The sequence below is a fragment of the Ailuropoda melanoleuca genome, chromosome 13 (genome assembly GCF_002007445.2).
Source record: "Ailuropoda melanoleuca isolate Jingjing chromosome 13, ASM200744v2, whole genome shotgun sequence".
Classification (NCBI taxonomy): domain Eukaryota; kingdom Metazoa; phylum Chordata; class Mammalia; order Carnivora; family Ursidae; genus Ailuropoda; species Ailuropoda melanoleuca.
The window spans coordinates 52,838,018-52,854,691 of record NC_048230.1 but is presented as its reverse complement, the minus strand read 5'-3'; the positions used below and the strand labels follow the sequence as shown (position 1 = coordinate 52,854,691).

General features: G+C 40.2%; 1 protein-coding gene across 2 annotated transcripts in view; it reads left to right on the top strand.

Annotated features, from left to right (window-relative positions):
- DOK5 (docking protein 5) overlaps positions 1-16,674 on the top strand; it is a 95,803-nt gene that overhangs the window by 54,703 nt on the left and 24,426 nt on the right. For both annotated transcript variants that reach the window (XM_002912991.4, XM_034640937.1), the window contains exon 2: positions 997-1,104. In XM_002912991.4, coding sequence (XP_002913037.2) covers positions 997-1,104 — 108 coding nt within the window. The remainder of the gene's footprint in view (positions 1-996; positions 1,105-16,674) is intronic.

Here is a 16,674-nt window from a genome sequence, read left to right as displayed (position 1 = left end):
TTATCATTAATATACATTCTTATTATATTTTAGGTTAAAACATCTCATTTTATTTTGCTTTTGGAGAACATTGTTTTTGATTTACTCTTTGCACTTTCCTCTCTTTGGTATGATTAATATTTTAGTGTCTAATTTCATTTATATTGGCTATTCCAGTCAAGGTAGCTTTGGTTGCTCTGATCAGAATTCCAGTCAGCCTCCCTCAATTGAGAGTGATGTTGATGGTGGTGGGCTCTTAGGGACACAGATGATTTCCAATAATACCAGGAGAAGTCATTAACAGAAAGATGACAAAGGACTAAAATATCTCTTCTGCCTGAAATAGAAATTATCTAGTTCTCTATACCAGGTTCCACTGCCTAACTATTAGGCCCGTGATTCAACATGGTCGCCAACCTGTTTATAAACTACCAGTGTTGACCTCTCAACTCAGCCTGTGCCTCAGTTTGACAGTAATCTTTGAGTCTCTGGGTTGGGTGTTCTGAGGGAGAATCTGGTTGGTGTTGATCAGTCATTTATTAGCTAGTCTAGTGTCTGGACCAACTCTTGACCCTCAGTTATGAGGGATGTCACATGACACATAGGGGCCATCTCTTTCTAGGGCTGTCAGTGAAGTCTTCAGCATATATTGGGTCCATGGCTTCCATATTTAATTGCATTTGAAATAAGAGCGTGTGCCATGAATGCCTATATTATTTGTGCTGATTTGGGAATTTTATCTCTGCGACTTTTTCTAAAATGTTGCTACTGTTATTGAAATGTTAAGAAATTTGCCTTCAAATATTCGTTTTCATTTGATTCCAGTAATTGAATGACATAATACACCTGTTGTGGAAACAGTTTTGGGTTTTAAAATTTTATTTTCCCAAAGTAGCATCATGCTTATGGCTTATGAATACTTTACAGGTGAAAACATCAAAAAGAAAACATTTAAATGCAAATGTTAGTAATACATGAGTCAGTGATGCTGAACTCTGTTTTTGTATTTCCTCCCAGATATATCAGCGATGCTGGCTAGTATTCAAGAAAGCTTCAAGCAAAGGTCCAAAAAGACTGGAGAAATTTTCCGATGAACGTGCTGCATATTTTAGGTGTTATCATAAGGTAAAACTTGATTGTTGTGGCTTTCTAGAAATCTGTTCATGAATAGGTAAGCTGAGTTCATTGAGTCTGAAAACCTGTCTGGATCGTTTAACAAAAGTACGAATAATACTTTTTCCAAGGACAAAACATCTCTAAATTACTATCTTTAATTGTTTAAAATAATGGACTACTGTAAAGTTACTCTTCTGATTTCCTACTATTTGTTGTTGTTTTTCCAATCCCAAGTGTAGGATTTACCATGCTGTCTTTGAATGTTCAAGTTTCATAGTAAACCCCACTGCCAACCTTGAAGCCCCTTGAGAGTAAAGATAAGGTCTCCCTGTACCGAGCACATCTAGGGCCTGATGCAAATTAGATCCTCATTCAGTGCTTGAAATGAGGGGTGAGGATGAGGGGAGGAACCTAGAAAACGGGTGAATGGTGAAGGAGGAGGAAGTTCCACTCATTAGTTTATTTTTTTTAAGCTTGATGTCTAAATTTAATTCAGACTTGCAGTTTGAATTGTGGTAGTCTGTTTCCTCACTAAAAATAGTAATTGTGTATTAAAATACATCCTCTGGCAGTAGAAAATGAAGAAAAATACAAGGCATACTTGGATCTACAAATTAGCCATGTCTTTCCCTCTACAGGGCAATGTTTTTCTTTTTTCTTTTCATGAAATTAGGTAAAAAATGCATGGTTAACTTCTTTTTCCCCCAAGGTGCTGGTTATTTCCGTTTTGGGAAAATACTACTCTTGTCTGTGGAGGAATTATGTTTATTTTTATGACAGAACATTTTAATTGTTTCAGTTTTCTATCTTGAGATTCTGATCCTCATTTGGTGAGATTTTATCAGGAGTGGGGCTACTTGCCATTTAAAATTTTATGTGAAACCGGTAGATTCATTAGCAGAGAACTTTGGGTAGGTGATGGAAAGTGAATAATCTTTCCTTTTTATGCAAATTCTCCACAGGTGGTGACTTTATGACTTCTTATTAAGGGCCTGTGTTGACACCTTGGTTTATCCAATAATGAAAAGCAGTAGGGCAAGCTGTAGTCCTTTGCAATTTAGGGAAATAAAGCATATGTCATGCTTTATAGGCACATCTGCACACACATAAGGGAAGAAAACGCACTAAGCAAGACTTTGAGATAAGTAGGGAAGGGAGTCAAGAGTCGTATCTTCCATGTGTACTATTTCCCCACCATCTCATCATGAAGTTCCATATTCCAAGGTCAGCTTCCTTCCCTGCCTACTTTTAACGTTAAGGGAGAACCCAAGGAAACCTCTTCAGGAGTCTAGAATTTGCTCCACCATTTCTCTTCCATGTGCCCCGTATATCCACTCTGCAGATAAGGCTGTTTGTCCTCAGCTAAAGTTGTTGAGTTGCAAATCTATTAGATAGGATCTATGCTCCATGAAGCCAGTGATAGCTTACCTTTCAACCCTTGCAGATAATCTTGAGCCAATCTCCGTATTTCTATAATACCTGAAATTCCTGGTGTCCAGACGTTTTAGACCAGGTGTATTATGTCCCAGTTACCCCACACATACCCAGTATCTTTGCTAATAGTAAGATGGTGAACAACGACACGGGAATAGCTTGCTTCGTATTTACTTTGAGAGGGCTTGCCTTAAAAGGGAGCTCAAAATGCCCAAGGGGGTGTTTGGTTTATCTGTAGGACAAAAGGAGAGTCTTTCCTAGTTTTCTGTTCCTTAACTGACATTGATTCCTTCCCTCCACCTCTCAGGTCCATCAATCCTGGTGACCAGATTTCCTACCCTGATTATTTTCTTCATTTTTCTTTATATTGCCTTCTCATTATAATTAATAAGGTCGTCTAGAGGCTTCATCTTCTAGGTGGCCAGAAGTTGTGGTCTGCATCAGCTCTCTCTTGAGAACCTCAGCCAGTCTGTAACTTTATAATTCACCATCTGCCACCATATGGGGCATGATTGTGTCGCCCCAAAATTCATGTGTTGAAACCTAACCCCCAATGTGATGACATTTGGAGATGGGTCCTTTGGGAGGTAGTTAGGTCATGAGGGTGGAGCCCTCATGACTGGAATTAGTGCTCTTAGAAAAGAGATCCCAGGGGAGCTCCCTCCTTCCTACCTTCATGTGAGTACACAGACATCTGTGAACCAGGAAGTGGGGCCTCACCAGACACTGAATCTGCCAGTGCCTCTGCCTTGGGCTTCCCAGCCTCCAGAACTGTGAGAAACAAATTTCTGTTGTTTATAAGCCACCCAATCTGTGGTAATTTGTTACAGCAGCTCACACGGACTAAGACACCATCAGACTCTTGTCCTGTCTAGTCATTGCGTGTGACTGCTAATGTGGATCAGTCCTTTCTTGTTTTGGTAGAGTTCCAAATAGAGCCCAGAAATCCCTAATTCCTCACAATCCCCTGTACCTAATATAGAAAAATAAAGAAATAGGCTATGCTTTGCTTACAGACCTTCCCATACCTAAGAGAAGAAAGAAGACAGGTGAGGCAAAGTCTATAGGAACTCCCAAATCCAGTCTGTCACCAAGTGGTGCTGGCTCTGTGTTCAACGTGCGTAGAGACTCCAGACATTCTCACAACCTCTGTTGCTACCACTGTGGTCCCAGCCACTGGGCTGCCTAATGCCCAGCCCTCTAGAGTCTGTTCAAAACACTCATATCACATCATGGTACTCCATGCAAAACCCTCAGCCAAGTCTTTATAATGGCCTACACAGTCATGTGATTTGACCCCTTGTCCCTGTTTCACCTCGTCTGCCCAGTTCCCCCATCCCGCTTTACTGTGCTGCAGGCGCCCTGGGCTCTTTGCTTTCCTGAGAGCACTGTGTGTGGTGTTTCCTTTTCTGGAATGCTCTCCCCACAAATATCCATGTAGCTCATTTCCCTATGTTGTTCTGGTCATTGCTCAAATCCCTCCTCTAAGAGAGTCTGTTCCTTGATCTCTCATTTAAAATAGAATCCTTTGCACCCTGCGCATCTCTGTTTTTCTCTTCAGCACTTATCACTACATGTATATTTGTTTGGTTATTTCTTACTGTCTTCCCCACACCACCATAAAATAAGGTCCACAAGAGCAGGTTTTGTGTTTATTTGTTTGGTGGGGGGCGGGGAGGCATGGTTCACTATTAGTGATCATTGCTTAATACATAGTAGACATATTTTAAACTATTGGTTGAGAAGAATATTATCAATAGAGTACATACAAATGTCTTTGTGTCATGCTTTTATTTAGCTTACCAAAAGAAATCTGTCTTTGAGACACCTGAAACCAAGAAAAGGAATCTTGATTTGAAGGATATGAGGTGGATAGTGATGGGGGGAGAAAAAGCCAGGGATTGGAAGTTTTAGGAGGACAGACTCAAATGTAAAACCAAAGTGGATTGTAATGATCCCCCTTGAATGTGAACCAGGTAAGGGAAGATTGAGGACAAACTTGTCTTATTTCAGACTTCTACCTGCTGGCTTTGGAATTTAATATGTAAATCTTTGGGGACTGTGGTAAGCCACATTCTCTTTCATCTATAATAATCATTAACCAAAGTTCAAAGCATTAGAATGGAAGAATTATCTACATTAAGCCTCCAAGCCCTTGATGAGTTCCTGTAGCCATTCATCCTCCTTACTCTCTCAGATCTGATACATTTAGTATTAATCTCTTGGGGGCATATAAAAAGCCAGAATAACTCTGCGATATGCATTTTTTATCTAAATGCTGTGTAATTTATGAATCTTGATAATAAAATACTGGGGTTATAAGTAGTGCACCATGACCAGATTTCAGAATTTCTTCGAATATAAATAAAGCAATTTCTGAAAGAGATGAGGAACTGGCCATTCTATTTGATCAATACAGAGGTGGTGTGGCATATGTAGCCACATCCCTCCTGCAGGAAATCTGTAGCATTTATGNAGGAGTTGGGGAGGGACTTTTATAGTGAAAAGGAGGAAGCAAAGTAAGGCAGTTATTGATTGGCTGTAGCTTAAAGCCTAGTTGGCTGTGATTGGTTGTCCTTAGCATGTTGACTTCATAACCTCGAGGCATGTACAGACAGGCTCAGGATTTGGTTTGCTTCTGGAGGCTCTCAGGGCATGAGAGCCACATCGGTCTGATGGTCTTCTTATTTAATTAATTTAACACCTCCAGGGCAAGTCACATCATGGCTTCTCCGTCATCTCACATTGCTGAGCCTGCAGGAGCAGAAGTACAGTTCTAACCGATATCTCTAATAGAGTGTTTCCCAAAACGCATGCCAGAAACTCTGAAAGAGGGGAGTTCCAGGAGGATCATGGTTCTGTGGTCGAAGAAGTTTGGGAACTGCAACAATTCCATCCATTCTTCAGATTTTTTAATCCACTGTAGCTTATCAGAGGCTCTGAGGAGGCCTACAGTTAGGACACCTGAGTAACTTGGAGTCAGCATTTCCAAAACCGATTGGTCCATGGAGCTACCTTTTTTTTTTTTTTAAATCATATGTTCCATGAAAAAAATAAATTTAATTCTAAGGAAGACAGTTTTGGATATGCTGCTTATGTGTGTTACCTTGTTTATTAAATGTCCACTTAGCCTGTTGTTATTTCAACAGCGAGCATCTGGGGGTGGTCATTCCCACTTCCCCAGAGTCATAAGGTTCACTTGTGTATCAAATGAATATATGTTCGTGAATGTATCAGAAAAATGGGAGACGCTCTCACTGCAAAGAGTAATCACCGTTATTATTTTTGCCAAAGAGTTATTTGTTCTGTCATTCTGTCACTTTCCATCTCCCAAACCCATTCTTGGTTTCTTGTTCTTGGTTTCTGCAAAAATAGGATTCCAGGTTCTTCACAGTAAGCTAACATCCTGAAAGTTATTTCTCTGGAATTTTCACTAGCTTATCACTTTGTGTGTGTGTGTGTAATGTTTTCAGTACTAATGACTCATTCTTGTTTGTTCAGCTTCTCTCCCTTCTAAAACATTTCATCTTGTGACGTAGCTGTCTGTAATACATCTTTTCAAAATCTTACTGTGTGTCATAGCCTCTTTTTCCAATACTCACACACAAGCTTTGGAGTCATTCCCTCTTTGTGCAAGAAACTACCCACCAGACCCTGTTCTGGAAGCTGAATTCACTTACGCCATGAGGACATGCCTCTTCACATCTCCACAGATTAAATTATAGTTTATGATTCGGAAGATTTCCCAGATGGTAAATGCTTCCATACCCACATTTCTTAGGCAAAGGTAGAGTAGATAGAAGGGGTTAACTATAGTACCCAAACTACATCTCCCCATTTTAAGTACTCAAGGAGAGAAAAGTCTATGTCAGTGTGCCAGAGGCTCCTGAAATATGTTCAAAATTGAATTAACTATCTTTCCTACCCAAGCTTGATTCCTTTCTGGAGTTCCTTGCCTCAGTGTAAGATTCATCTAGATTCACCCTCTTCCTTATCCCCTCTCCTGTCCAGTCCATCACCATGTTTGCTCATACTCCTGCCTTTGCATGAACACCCTTCCCTCTCTGGTCTAATTGATCCCTCAAAGTCTCTACTATGTCTTTATCTCCTCGTGACTCTTCCTGACTCATCCCAAGTTAGCCTGTCTTCTGGGCCCCTTCTGCCTGGATGCATTGGTCGTATTGAAAGCAGTGATTTATTTTCATGCTGGTGGCAGATTCTGTCTGGTTAGTGCTGACCCCTTAATCATAGGCTTTCTTCCTTGGTGACAGACAGCTGATTTTTAGCTGAACACAAGGCTACCCAAAGAAAAGACCCCTATGTAGTGAGGTATGACCATATGACTAAATCCTGGTCTGAGTGTAAGCAGAGAAGGTGAGATGTCCTTCATTCATCTCTTTCTCTTTCCTATTATTAGAAAATGGACATTAGCCATCTTGGCCCACACTATGGAAAAGACCATGGGTTGAGGATGGTAAAGCAACCGGACATGTCCCATACAAGTGTAGAGGGAGATGTTGGGGGCTGGTTTGTGCTCCCTGACGCCATATGCCTGGTTCAGGCTACAGTAACAGAATATCATTGACAGGTGACTCATAGAACAGGAATTCACTTTTCGTGGTTCTGGAGGTTATAAATACAAAATCAGGGTGCAGCATGGTCAGATTCTGGTGAAGGCCCTCTTTTGCGTTTCAGATTGCTGACTTCTTGGCGTGTCTGTATGTGGTACGAGAGAAGATGGAGCTCTTCGGATTCTCTTTTGTAAAAGCAATGATTCCACTCATGAGGGCTCCACCTTCATGATGGAATCACTTCTAATACCATCACATTGGGCATTGGGTTTCAACATATGAATTTGGGGGGAACACAGATACTCAGCCGATAGTGCCACGGAACACCAGGTCGGCCCTAGACTGTCCCTGTTTCTCTCCTGTGAGAGGAGTAACTTCTATCGTGTTCAAACCTCATAATCTTGGGTTTTCTCTCATGTGCAGCAGAGAACTGATAGGGTTTACCCTAACTGGTAGAGACAATAGAGTACATTTTCCTCATTGCCCAGTGCATGCTGGGTAGGGAACTGCTGTGATCCTCCCTGTTGGATTGTGATTTCCTTGAAGGTGGGAAGTGCGCGTTACTCAGCTCTGTGCCCGGGGCCCACCGCAGCATCTGCTATAGTGGCTGCTTTGGATCCCAGGGACACTTAGGGCGCCCAGGAAATGATCTGTGCCCTACTTAAACCAGTATCGCATAGTGGCAATGTTAAGAGACCCTTTGGTATATGGAGCATAAAAAGAGCTGTGTGAATAGTGCCAAATTCTCGGTCATTGGAAATTACTGCGTGGTTTTGTCTTAGAGAGAAGACTGACTAATAATAAAGACAGCCCTGTCACAGTTGTACAGGTATTGAAATTTTTAAAAATCTGTATAAAATACACACAAGGTTAAAAAAAATCAAATGATAACTGTGCTTACTTCATCCCTCCCCTCCGATCGTGGGCTGAATGATGTATGTTTAAGGCCTACCCTTGGTGCCTATGAATATGGCCTTATTTAGAAATCGGGTCTTTGTAGATGTCATCAATTTAGGATGCGGTTACTGGGTTTGGTGTTCTGGTAAGAAAAGACGCAGACACACCGGGGAAGACGAGGGACAGAGTTTGGAATGATACAGCCTCAAACCAGGGGATGCCAGGGATTGCGGACCCCTGCCAGAAGCTAGGGGAGAAACCTGGACCAGATTCTCTCTCAGAGCCTTCAGTAGGAACCACCGCCACTGACCCCTTGACTTGGGGCTTAGGCCTGCAGAGAGAAGACCCGTCTGGTGTTCAGGAAGCCCGGTTTGTGGTGCTTTGTTATGGTAGCCCGCAGAAGTATTTCTTAACACACAACCTTATATGTTGAGGGTCCTGTGCCTCTGCCCTTTGCTGTCTCTGCTCCAACTTGTCGGGTTTTCTTCGCCTTCATATTCTCCAACTCCAGATTATCGCTGCCTCATAGAAACCAGAGCCCACTGTGTCACGCATTCCACCCGTTCAAGTGACACTGGAAATGCAGATTTTTTTTTGGTGAGAACTTCTTTTTTTTTTTTTAAGATTTTATTTATTTATTTGACAGAGAGACAGCCAGCGAGAGAGGGAACACAAGCAGGGGGAGTGGGAGAGGGAGACACAGGCTCCCAACAGAGCAGGGAGCCTGATGCAGGGCTCGATCCCAGAACGCTGAGATCACGCCCGGAGCTGAAGGCGGACGCTTAACGACTGAGCCACCCAGGCGCCCCAAGAGCTTCTAACATTTAAGTGTATTTGTAAAATACAGTGTAGACCGAATCAAACGTCTCTCTGAGTTGCACTGACTCGTAGGCTCTCCCACCCGAACTTTTTTTTTAATCTTTGAGTTACTTCTTGAATAATAGTTGAAGAAGATAGCGATATCTTGCAGAAGTCCACGTGAGACACTGTACTTAGTAGGTTGACTATTTTAGCATGTATAAACTACAAACAAAATACTTTGTGATGTCATAACACTTTGTGATGAATATAGCATCTTGTTTCCTTTCAGTTATTTATACTGGGCATATATATACATATATATGCGTTGTGATGAAAAGCTTCACCAACACTTCAGCTACAATAGATTTTCATCAGAGCCACACACATTCGTCATGAAATATTATTTTAGTCAAAAACACCCATTAAAACTGTCAAAGATAGATTTATTCTGTATGCCTCCTCTACAAGAATAGAGGAAGACACAGAAAACCAAATCAGAGAGAAAGAATAAGTCTACCAGGTAGTACAACCATGCTTGATTCAAGATGGAAGGTTGTGTCAATCCAAATTGTTACACTTACCGTGGTATCCGTCCTGGGCATTGGGTCCTATATCATCTGTGAGTTGTAAAACAAGCTGGTTTCAAAGTGATGCCTCTAAAGGAAATTTTTTTTTTGAGGCTTCCTGTCACCTTTAGAATCATATCGAAACCCATTGCCATTACCACAAACTAAGGCCTTGAGTGATTCTGCTTCAGCACACATCTCAGACTGTCCCAGGCCACTCATCACCTTGCTGTACTTGTTCCGCCTTAGGACCTTTGCATCTGCTGTTCTTTTGGTCTGCAAAACCTTTCCCATGGTTTCTTCTCTTACTCTATTTTATTTTTTTTTAAAGATTTTGCTTATTTATTTGACAGAGAGAGCAAGCGAGCACAAGCAGGGGGAGCGGCAGGCAGAGGAGAGGGAGAAGCAGTCTCCCCACTGAGCAGGGAGCCCGATGTGGGGCTTGATCCCAGGACCCTGGGATCATGACCTGAGCCGAAGGCAGGCATTAACCAACTGAGCCACCCAGGCACCCTCTTACTTTAGATATTAACTGAAATATCATTTCCTCAAAAAGGCCTTACTTGAACCCTCTATGCAAGTCTGAGTCACATTTCTTATTAAATTCGTAACACTTATCACTACTGAAAGTATGTCTTTCATTCATTTCTATGCTTGTTTACTGCTAGTTAACAGTAAGCCCCAGGAGGCCAGGGATCCTGTCTTGTGTGTTCAGATCTGTGTCCTCAGCACCTTTATCAGCATAAGAAGTATAATAAGCATTCATTAAATGTTGGTTGAATTTGTGGCAGAAGGGAGAATATAGTACACCATGGGTTTTGGGACAGAAAGTCTGTTCACTACATTTAAACTGTGTCTTAAGTTCCTAATCCACAAAGTGGGAAAAAGGTAATAAGACTGGGCTCACAAGGTTATGTGAAGATTTTTTAAAAATAATGTAAGGCGGGCACTTTATGCTTTGTAAAGCCCTTTGGAATAGATCATAAATAATTTTTTTAAAGATGTGTGCTTTTGGACATACCATTTAAGCTAGAGGTTTTCCTATGATCATTATAGTAGTTGATATTTATTGAGGGCTTACTTTGTCCCAATACACACTAAATGAAATACTTCAGATATGTTAGTTCAATTCCACAGCAGTTTTATGAGACTGATAGTATTATTATTCCCATTTTACAGATGAGGAAATTCGGATGAGTGAAGTTGAGGAACATGGGAAGTGACAGAATTAGAGCTGAAGCCTGGGCATTCTGGCTCCAAAGCCCAGATTCTTAATATCCATGGTACACTACCTCCCAGAGACGGAGTCTTTGGTTCACATGATAGCTTGTTTAGATGGCCCAGCATTTAAGTAAATAAAAGGAAGAGCTGTTCTCATTGAAGCACGAATGCAGGTTGGAGTGGGGAAGAGAGATCCCCACATTCATTCTTACCCCACTGGTCCTCATGTTCCCAGAGGGCTTATAGAAATATTCCAAGGAACACATTTGAAAACTATTTGCTTACATTTTTCAACATTACACTGTATTTTGAGATAATTGTAGAGTTACATGGAGTGGTAAGAAATAACATAGAGAAAATGTGTTCCTTTATCCAGTTTTCCCCAGTGGGAACATTTTGCAAATCTGTAATACAGTATCCCAGCTAGGATCCTGACATTAATACAGTAACTGCTTTCATTCAGATTTGCCTCGGTTTACCTGTCCTCTTGTGTGGGTACGTGTTTCTTTCTGTGCAGTTTTCTCACCTGTGGGCTTCTGTACCCACCACCTTAGTTAAGATACAGAAAGATTCCATCAGCAAAAGGATCCCTTGTATTTCCTTTTGTAATTACATCTCTCAGGTCCCTACCCCAGTCGGCACTAATAGGTTTTTTATAATTTTTTCTTTTCAAGAATAATGCACTATATAACCTTTTGAGATTGCTTTCTTCACTTACCATAATTTCCTTGAGATTGATCCAAGTTTTTGTGTGTTATCAATAACCCTTTTTATCACTAAGCGGTATTCCTTAGTATGGATTACCACAGGTTGTTTATATTCACCTATGGAAGAAGATCTGGGTTGTTTCTAGTTTGTTTATTACAAATAGAACTTTTATTCTCTGGGATAAATTCCCAAGAGTGCAACTGCTAGATCATATGGGGTTGCGTCTTTAGTTTTATAAGAAACTGCCAACCTGTGTTACAGAGTTGCTGTACCATTTTACATTCCCATCAGCAACGTATGAGTGGTCCAATTTTTCTGCATCTTCACGAGCATTTGGTGTTGTCACCGTTTCTTATTTTAGTCATTGTGATAGTGATATCGCGTGTTGGTTTTAATTTGTGTTCCCTAATGGCTAACGATGTTGAAAGTATTTTTATACAGTTAACTTGCCATCTGTACATTTTTTCTATGAAATATCTCTTCATGTATTTTGCCAATTTTTAACTATTGAGTTTTGAAGTTTTTATTTTCTTTATTTATTTATTCATTTATTTATTTATTTTTCGGTTTTTTTTTTAAATATAGTCTAGATACGAGTCCTTTGTCATATATGTGGTTGCAAATAATTTCTCCCATTCCACAGCTTTTCTTTTCATCTTCTTAACAGGGTCTTTTGTAGAACAAAGTTTTAATTTGGATGATGTCCAGTATTTGAATTTTTACTTTTATGGAACATGCTTGTGGTATCAGATGTAAGAACTCTTTGCCTAGCTTTAGATGTGGAACATTTTCTCCATTTGTTTGTTTGTTTGTTTTTCCCCAAACATCTTCTAGTTTTATGTTACACATTTAAGTCCATGAATCATTTTGAATTTAGTTTTTGTATAAGATGTCAGAGGTAGGTTGAGTTTTATTCTTTTTACCTATGAATTTCCAATTACTCCAATACCACTTGTTTAAAAAAAAAGTTATTCTTTTTGCATTGAGTTGCTTTTGCACATTTGTCAAAAATCATTTGGGCATATTAGCATGGGTCTGTTCCTGCGTTCTCTGTTCTTTCCCATTGAGCCATGTATCTCTCTGCTAATGTCATACCTTCTTGATTACTGTAGATATGTAATAATCTTTAATATTGGATACAATGATGCTTCCACTTATTCTCTTTTCCAAGATTGTTTTAGCTACTGTCATGTCTTTTCCTAAAATTTTAAATGGAACTGGTCTATGTCTACAGAAAACCCATGTTAGGATTTTGAGAAGAATTATATTAAACCTATACATCAAATTGTGGGAGAACTGACATCTTTTCTATGTCAAGGCTTTCACTTCTTGAACATGGTATGTCACCCCATTTACTTGAATCTTTTAAAATTTCTTTCATCAGCATTTTGTAATGTTCCACCTTCATATCCTGTACACTTCATCAGCATTTTGTAATGTTCCACCTCCTATCCTGTACATGTTTTGTTAAGTTTATACCTGATTATTTTGTTTAATTTGCATTAGGTTTAAAGCCCTTTGATTTAAATACTTAACTTATGTAAACCAGTCATTTTTTGACCTATGACCTGATAAAACAATCACGTAGTTTAAATGACTTTTTTATTATCCCACAGTTGACTTACCATTTGAAATGATTGGTTGCCCTTGCATTTTGGATAGAGTCCCCAGTTCTTGAGGGTTTATGAAAATTTAATCTGCTTACTCTGTCACTGTCTATAGTTTGTTTGACTTAGTTCTATTGTGAAGAAACACACATATACACATAACAAAATAAGGACGAGACAAATAGAAAATTAGCTACAAAGTTCATTGATTATAAATGCTCTTTCCCTCCATGCATATGTATTTTTACATGAATTTCTTAAAAGCATATATCTTTAGGACTTGATCTATGTGTAAACACTTGACTATAATTCAAGTGCATACAAACCTTCTCTGTAAATGACGTCAAAAGAAAAAAGTGGGTTTTCTCAAGTTGGTGAAAAAGTAGTCAAATGGTTTTTGGGTGTGGAAGAAATCACAGAGTGTTGTTGGCCAAGTGAGTCACTAGTGAGGAAGATGAGTTGACAATGGATGGAGATCCACTTCTTTTATCTAAAGTTTTTTGGCAGGTTTCTTCCTTTCGTTTTTCTGTTCTTTTTTTTTGTAAGTTATAAACATCACACGGTAACAAATTTAAACAATTCTGAAGTGCATGGAGTAAATAAAAGAAAAGAACCCCGTCTTGGACCCCAGTTCTAGTCCTCAGAGAAAAATACTAATAGATTGTGTACTTTTCAGACTCTTTTTCTCTCTGTATACAAAGAGAAACATATTCTCACAAATACACAGATGATACTTTCAAGGCAAAAATGGAGTAATTCATTATGTGCTATATATAAAGTGTTTAAGGAGATTGTAAATACAGATTTCCCCAGGACATGCACTCGTTGTCAGCCTCAAGTCCTTACATAACTTTTAATAGGAGTTCCTTTCCCATTCAGAATAGTCTGGTTTATGAGAGAAACTAAATGGTCACATTAATTACACTAGTCTCCTTTCCCTCACCTTTTTTTTTTTTAAGATTTTATTCATTTATTTGACAGAGAGAGAGACAGCCAGCAAGAGAGGGAACACAAGCAGGGAAAGTGGGAGAGGAAGAAGTAGGCTTCCAGCCGAGGAGCCCGATGTGGGGCTCGATCCCAGGACCCTGGGATCACGCCCTGAGCCAAAGGCAGATGCGTAACGACTGAGCCACCCCGGCGCCCCTCCCTCACATTTTGACTGTAATTCCAAGTCCGTAATTAGTGGTCACACCTCATTAATTTAATAGCTCAAGAGTACAGTTCAATATTAATAGACCCTAATCTGTTTAAAAATACCCAAATCAGTGGACAAAAGGGTTTCCAATTTTTTGCTAATGCAGAGTCTATCATGGTGGAAAATGTGTGCATCTGTCTTTATGCGCTCATGCTAATCTTTTTGGAAGAAAAGTCTTAGAAGTGATATTTTCAGATAACATCTTGAACCTTTAAAGTATTTGTAGCTACTGCCAACTTGTCTCCAGATAGGTTACACAAAACTGCACACACACTGACAGTGTAGAGAAGTGCCCTTCACTCCAAATTCCATTCTCTCTATAAATTTCACGTTTGANAGGAGTTGGGGAGGGACTTTTATAGTGAAAAGGAGGAAGCAAAGTAAGGCAGTTATTGATTGGCTGTAGCTTAAAGCCTAGTTGGCTGTGATTGGTTGTCCTTAGCATGTTGACTTCATAACCTCGAGGCATGTACAGACAGGCTCAGGATTTGGTTTGCTTCTGGAGGCTCTCAGGGCATGAGAGCCACATCGGTCTGATGGTCTTCTTATTTAATTAATTTAACACCTCCAGGGCAAGTCACATCATGGCTTCTCCGTCATCTCACATTGCTGAGCCTGCAGGAGCAGAAGTACAGTTCTAACCGATATCTCTAATAGAGTGTTTCCCAAAACGCATGCCAGAAACTCTGAAAGAGGGGAGTTCCAGGAGGATCATGGTTCTGTGGTCGAAGAAGTTTGGGAACTGCAACAATTCCATCCATTCTTCAGATTTTTTAATCCACTGTAGCTTATCAGAGGCTCTGAGGAGGCCTACAGTTAGGACACCTGAGTAACTTGGAGTCAGCATTTCCAAAACCGATTGGTCCATGGAGCTACCTTTTTTTTTTTTTTAAATCATATGTTCCATGAAAAAAATAAATTTAATTCTAAGGAAGACAGTTTTGGATATGCTGCTTATGTGTGTTACCTTGTTTATTAAATGTCCACTTAGCCTGTTGTTATTTCAACAGCGAGCATCTGGGGGTGGTCATTCCCACTTCCCCAGAGTCATAAGGTTCACTTGTGTATCAAATGAATACATGTTCGTGAATGTATCAGAAAAATGGGAGACCCTCTCACTGCAAAGAGTAATCACCGTTATTATTTTTGCCAAAGAGTTATTTGTTCTGTCATTCTGTCCTTCCTAAGTGAGTAGGTCACTTTCCATCTCCCAAACCCATTCTTGGTTTCTTGTTCTTGGTTTCTGCAAAAATAGGATTCCAGGTTCTTCACAGTAAGCTAACATCCTGAAAGTTATTTCTCTGGAATTTTCACTAGCTTATCACTTTGTGTGTGTGTGTGTAATGTTTTCAGTACTAATGACTCATTCTTGTTTGTTCAGCTTCTCTCCCTTCTAAAACATTTCATCTTGTGACGTAGCTGTCTGTAATACATCTTTTCAAAATCTTACTGTGTGTCATAGCCTCTTTTTCCAATACTCACACACAAGCTTTGGAGTCATTCCCTCTTTGTGCAAGAAACTACCCACCAGACCCTGTTCTGGAAGCTGAATTCACTTACGCCATGAGGACATGCCTCTTCACATCTCCACAGATTAAATTATAGTTTATGATTCGGAAGATTTCCCAGATGGTAAATGCTTCCATACCCACATTTCTTAGGCAAAGGTAGAGTAGATAGAAGGGGTTAACTATAGTACCCAAACTACATCTTCCCATTTTAAGTACTCAAGGAGAGAAAAGTCTATGTCAGTGTGCCAGAGGCTCCTGGAATATGTTCAAAATTGAATTAACTATCTTTCCTACCCAAGCTTGATTCCTTTCTGGAGTTCCATGCCTCAGTGTAAGATTCATCTAGATTCACCCTCTTCCTTATCCCCTCTGTTGTCCAGTCCATCACCATGTTTGCTCATACTCCTGCCTTTGCATGAACACCCTTCCCTCTCTGGTCTAAATGATCCCTCAAAGTCTCTACTATGTCTTTATCTCCTCGTGACTCTTCCTGACTCATCCCAAGTTAGCCTGTCTTCTGGGCCCCTTCTGCCTGGATGCATTGGTCGTATTGAAAGCAGTGATTTATTTTCATGCTGGTGGCAGATTCTGTCTGGTTAGTGCTGACCCCTTAATCATAGGCTTTCTTCCTTGGTGACAGACAGCTGATTTTTAGCTGAACACAAGGCTACCCAAAGAAAAGACCCCTATGTAGTGAGGTATGACCATATGACTAAATCCTGGTCTGAGTGTAAGCAGAGAAGGTGAGATGTCCTTCATCTCTTTCTCTTTCCTATTGATTAGAAAACGGACATTAGCCATCTTGGCCCAAGNGGATGGTAAAGCAACCGGACATGTCCCATACAAGTGTAGAGGGAGATGTTGGGGGCTGGTTTGTGCTCCCTGACGCCATATGCCTGGTTCAGGCTACAGTAACAGAATATCATTGACAGGTGACTCATAGAACAGGAATTCACTTCTCGTGGTTCTGGAGGTTATAAATACAAAATCAGGGTGCCAGCATGGTCAGATTCTGGTGAAGGCCCTCTTTTGCGTTTCAGATTGCTGACTTCTTGGCGTGTCTGTATG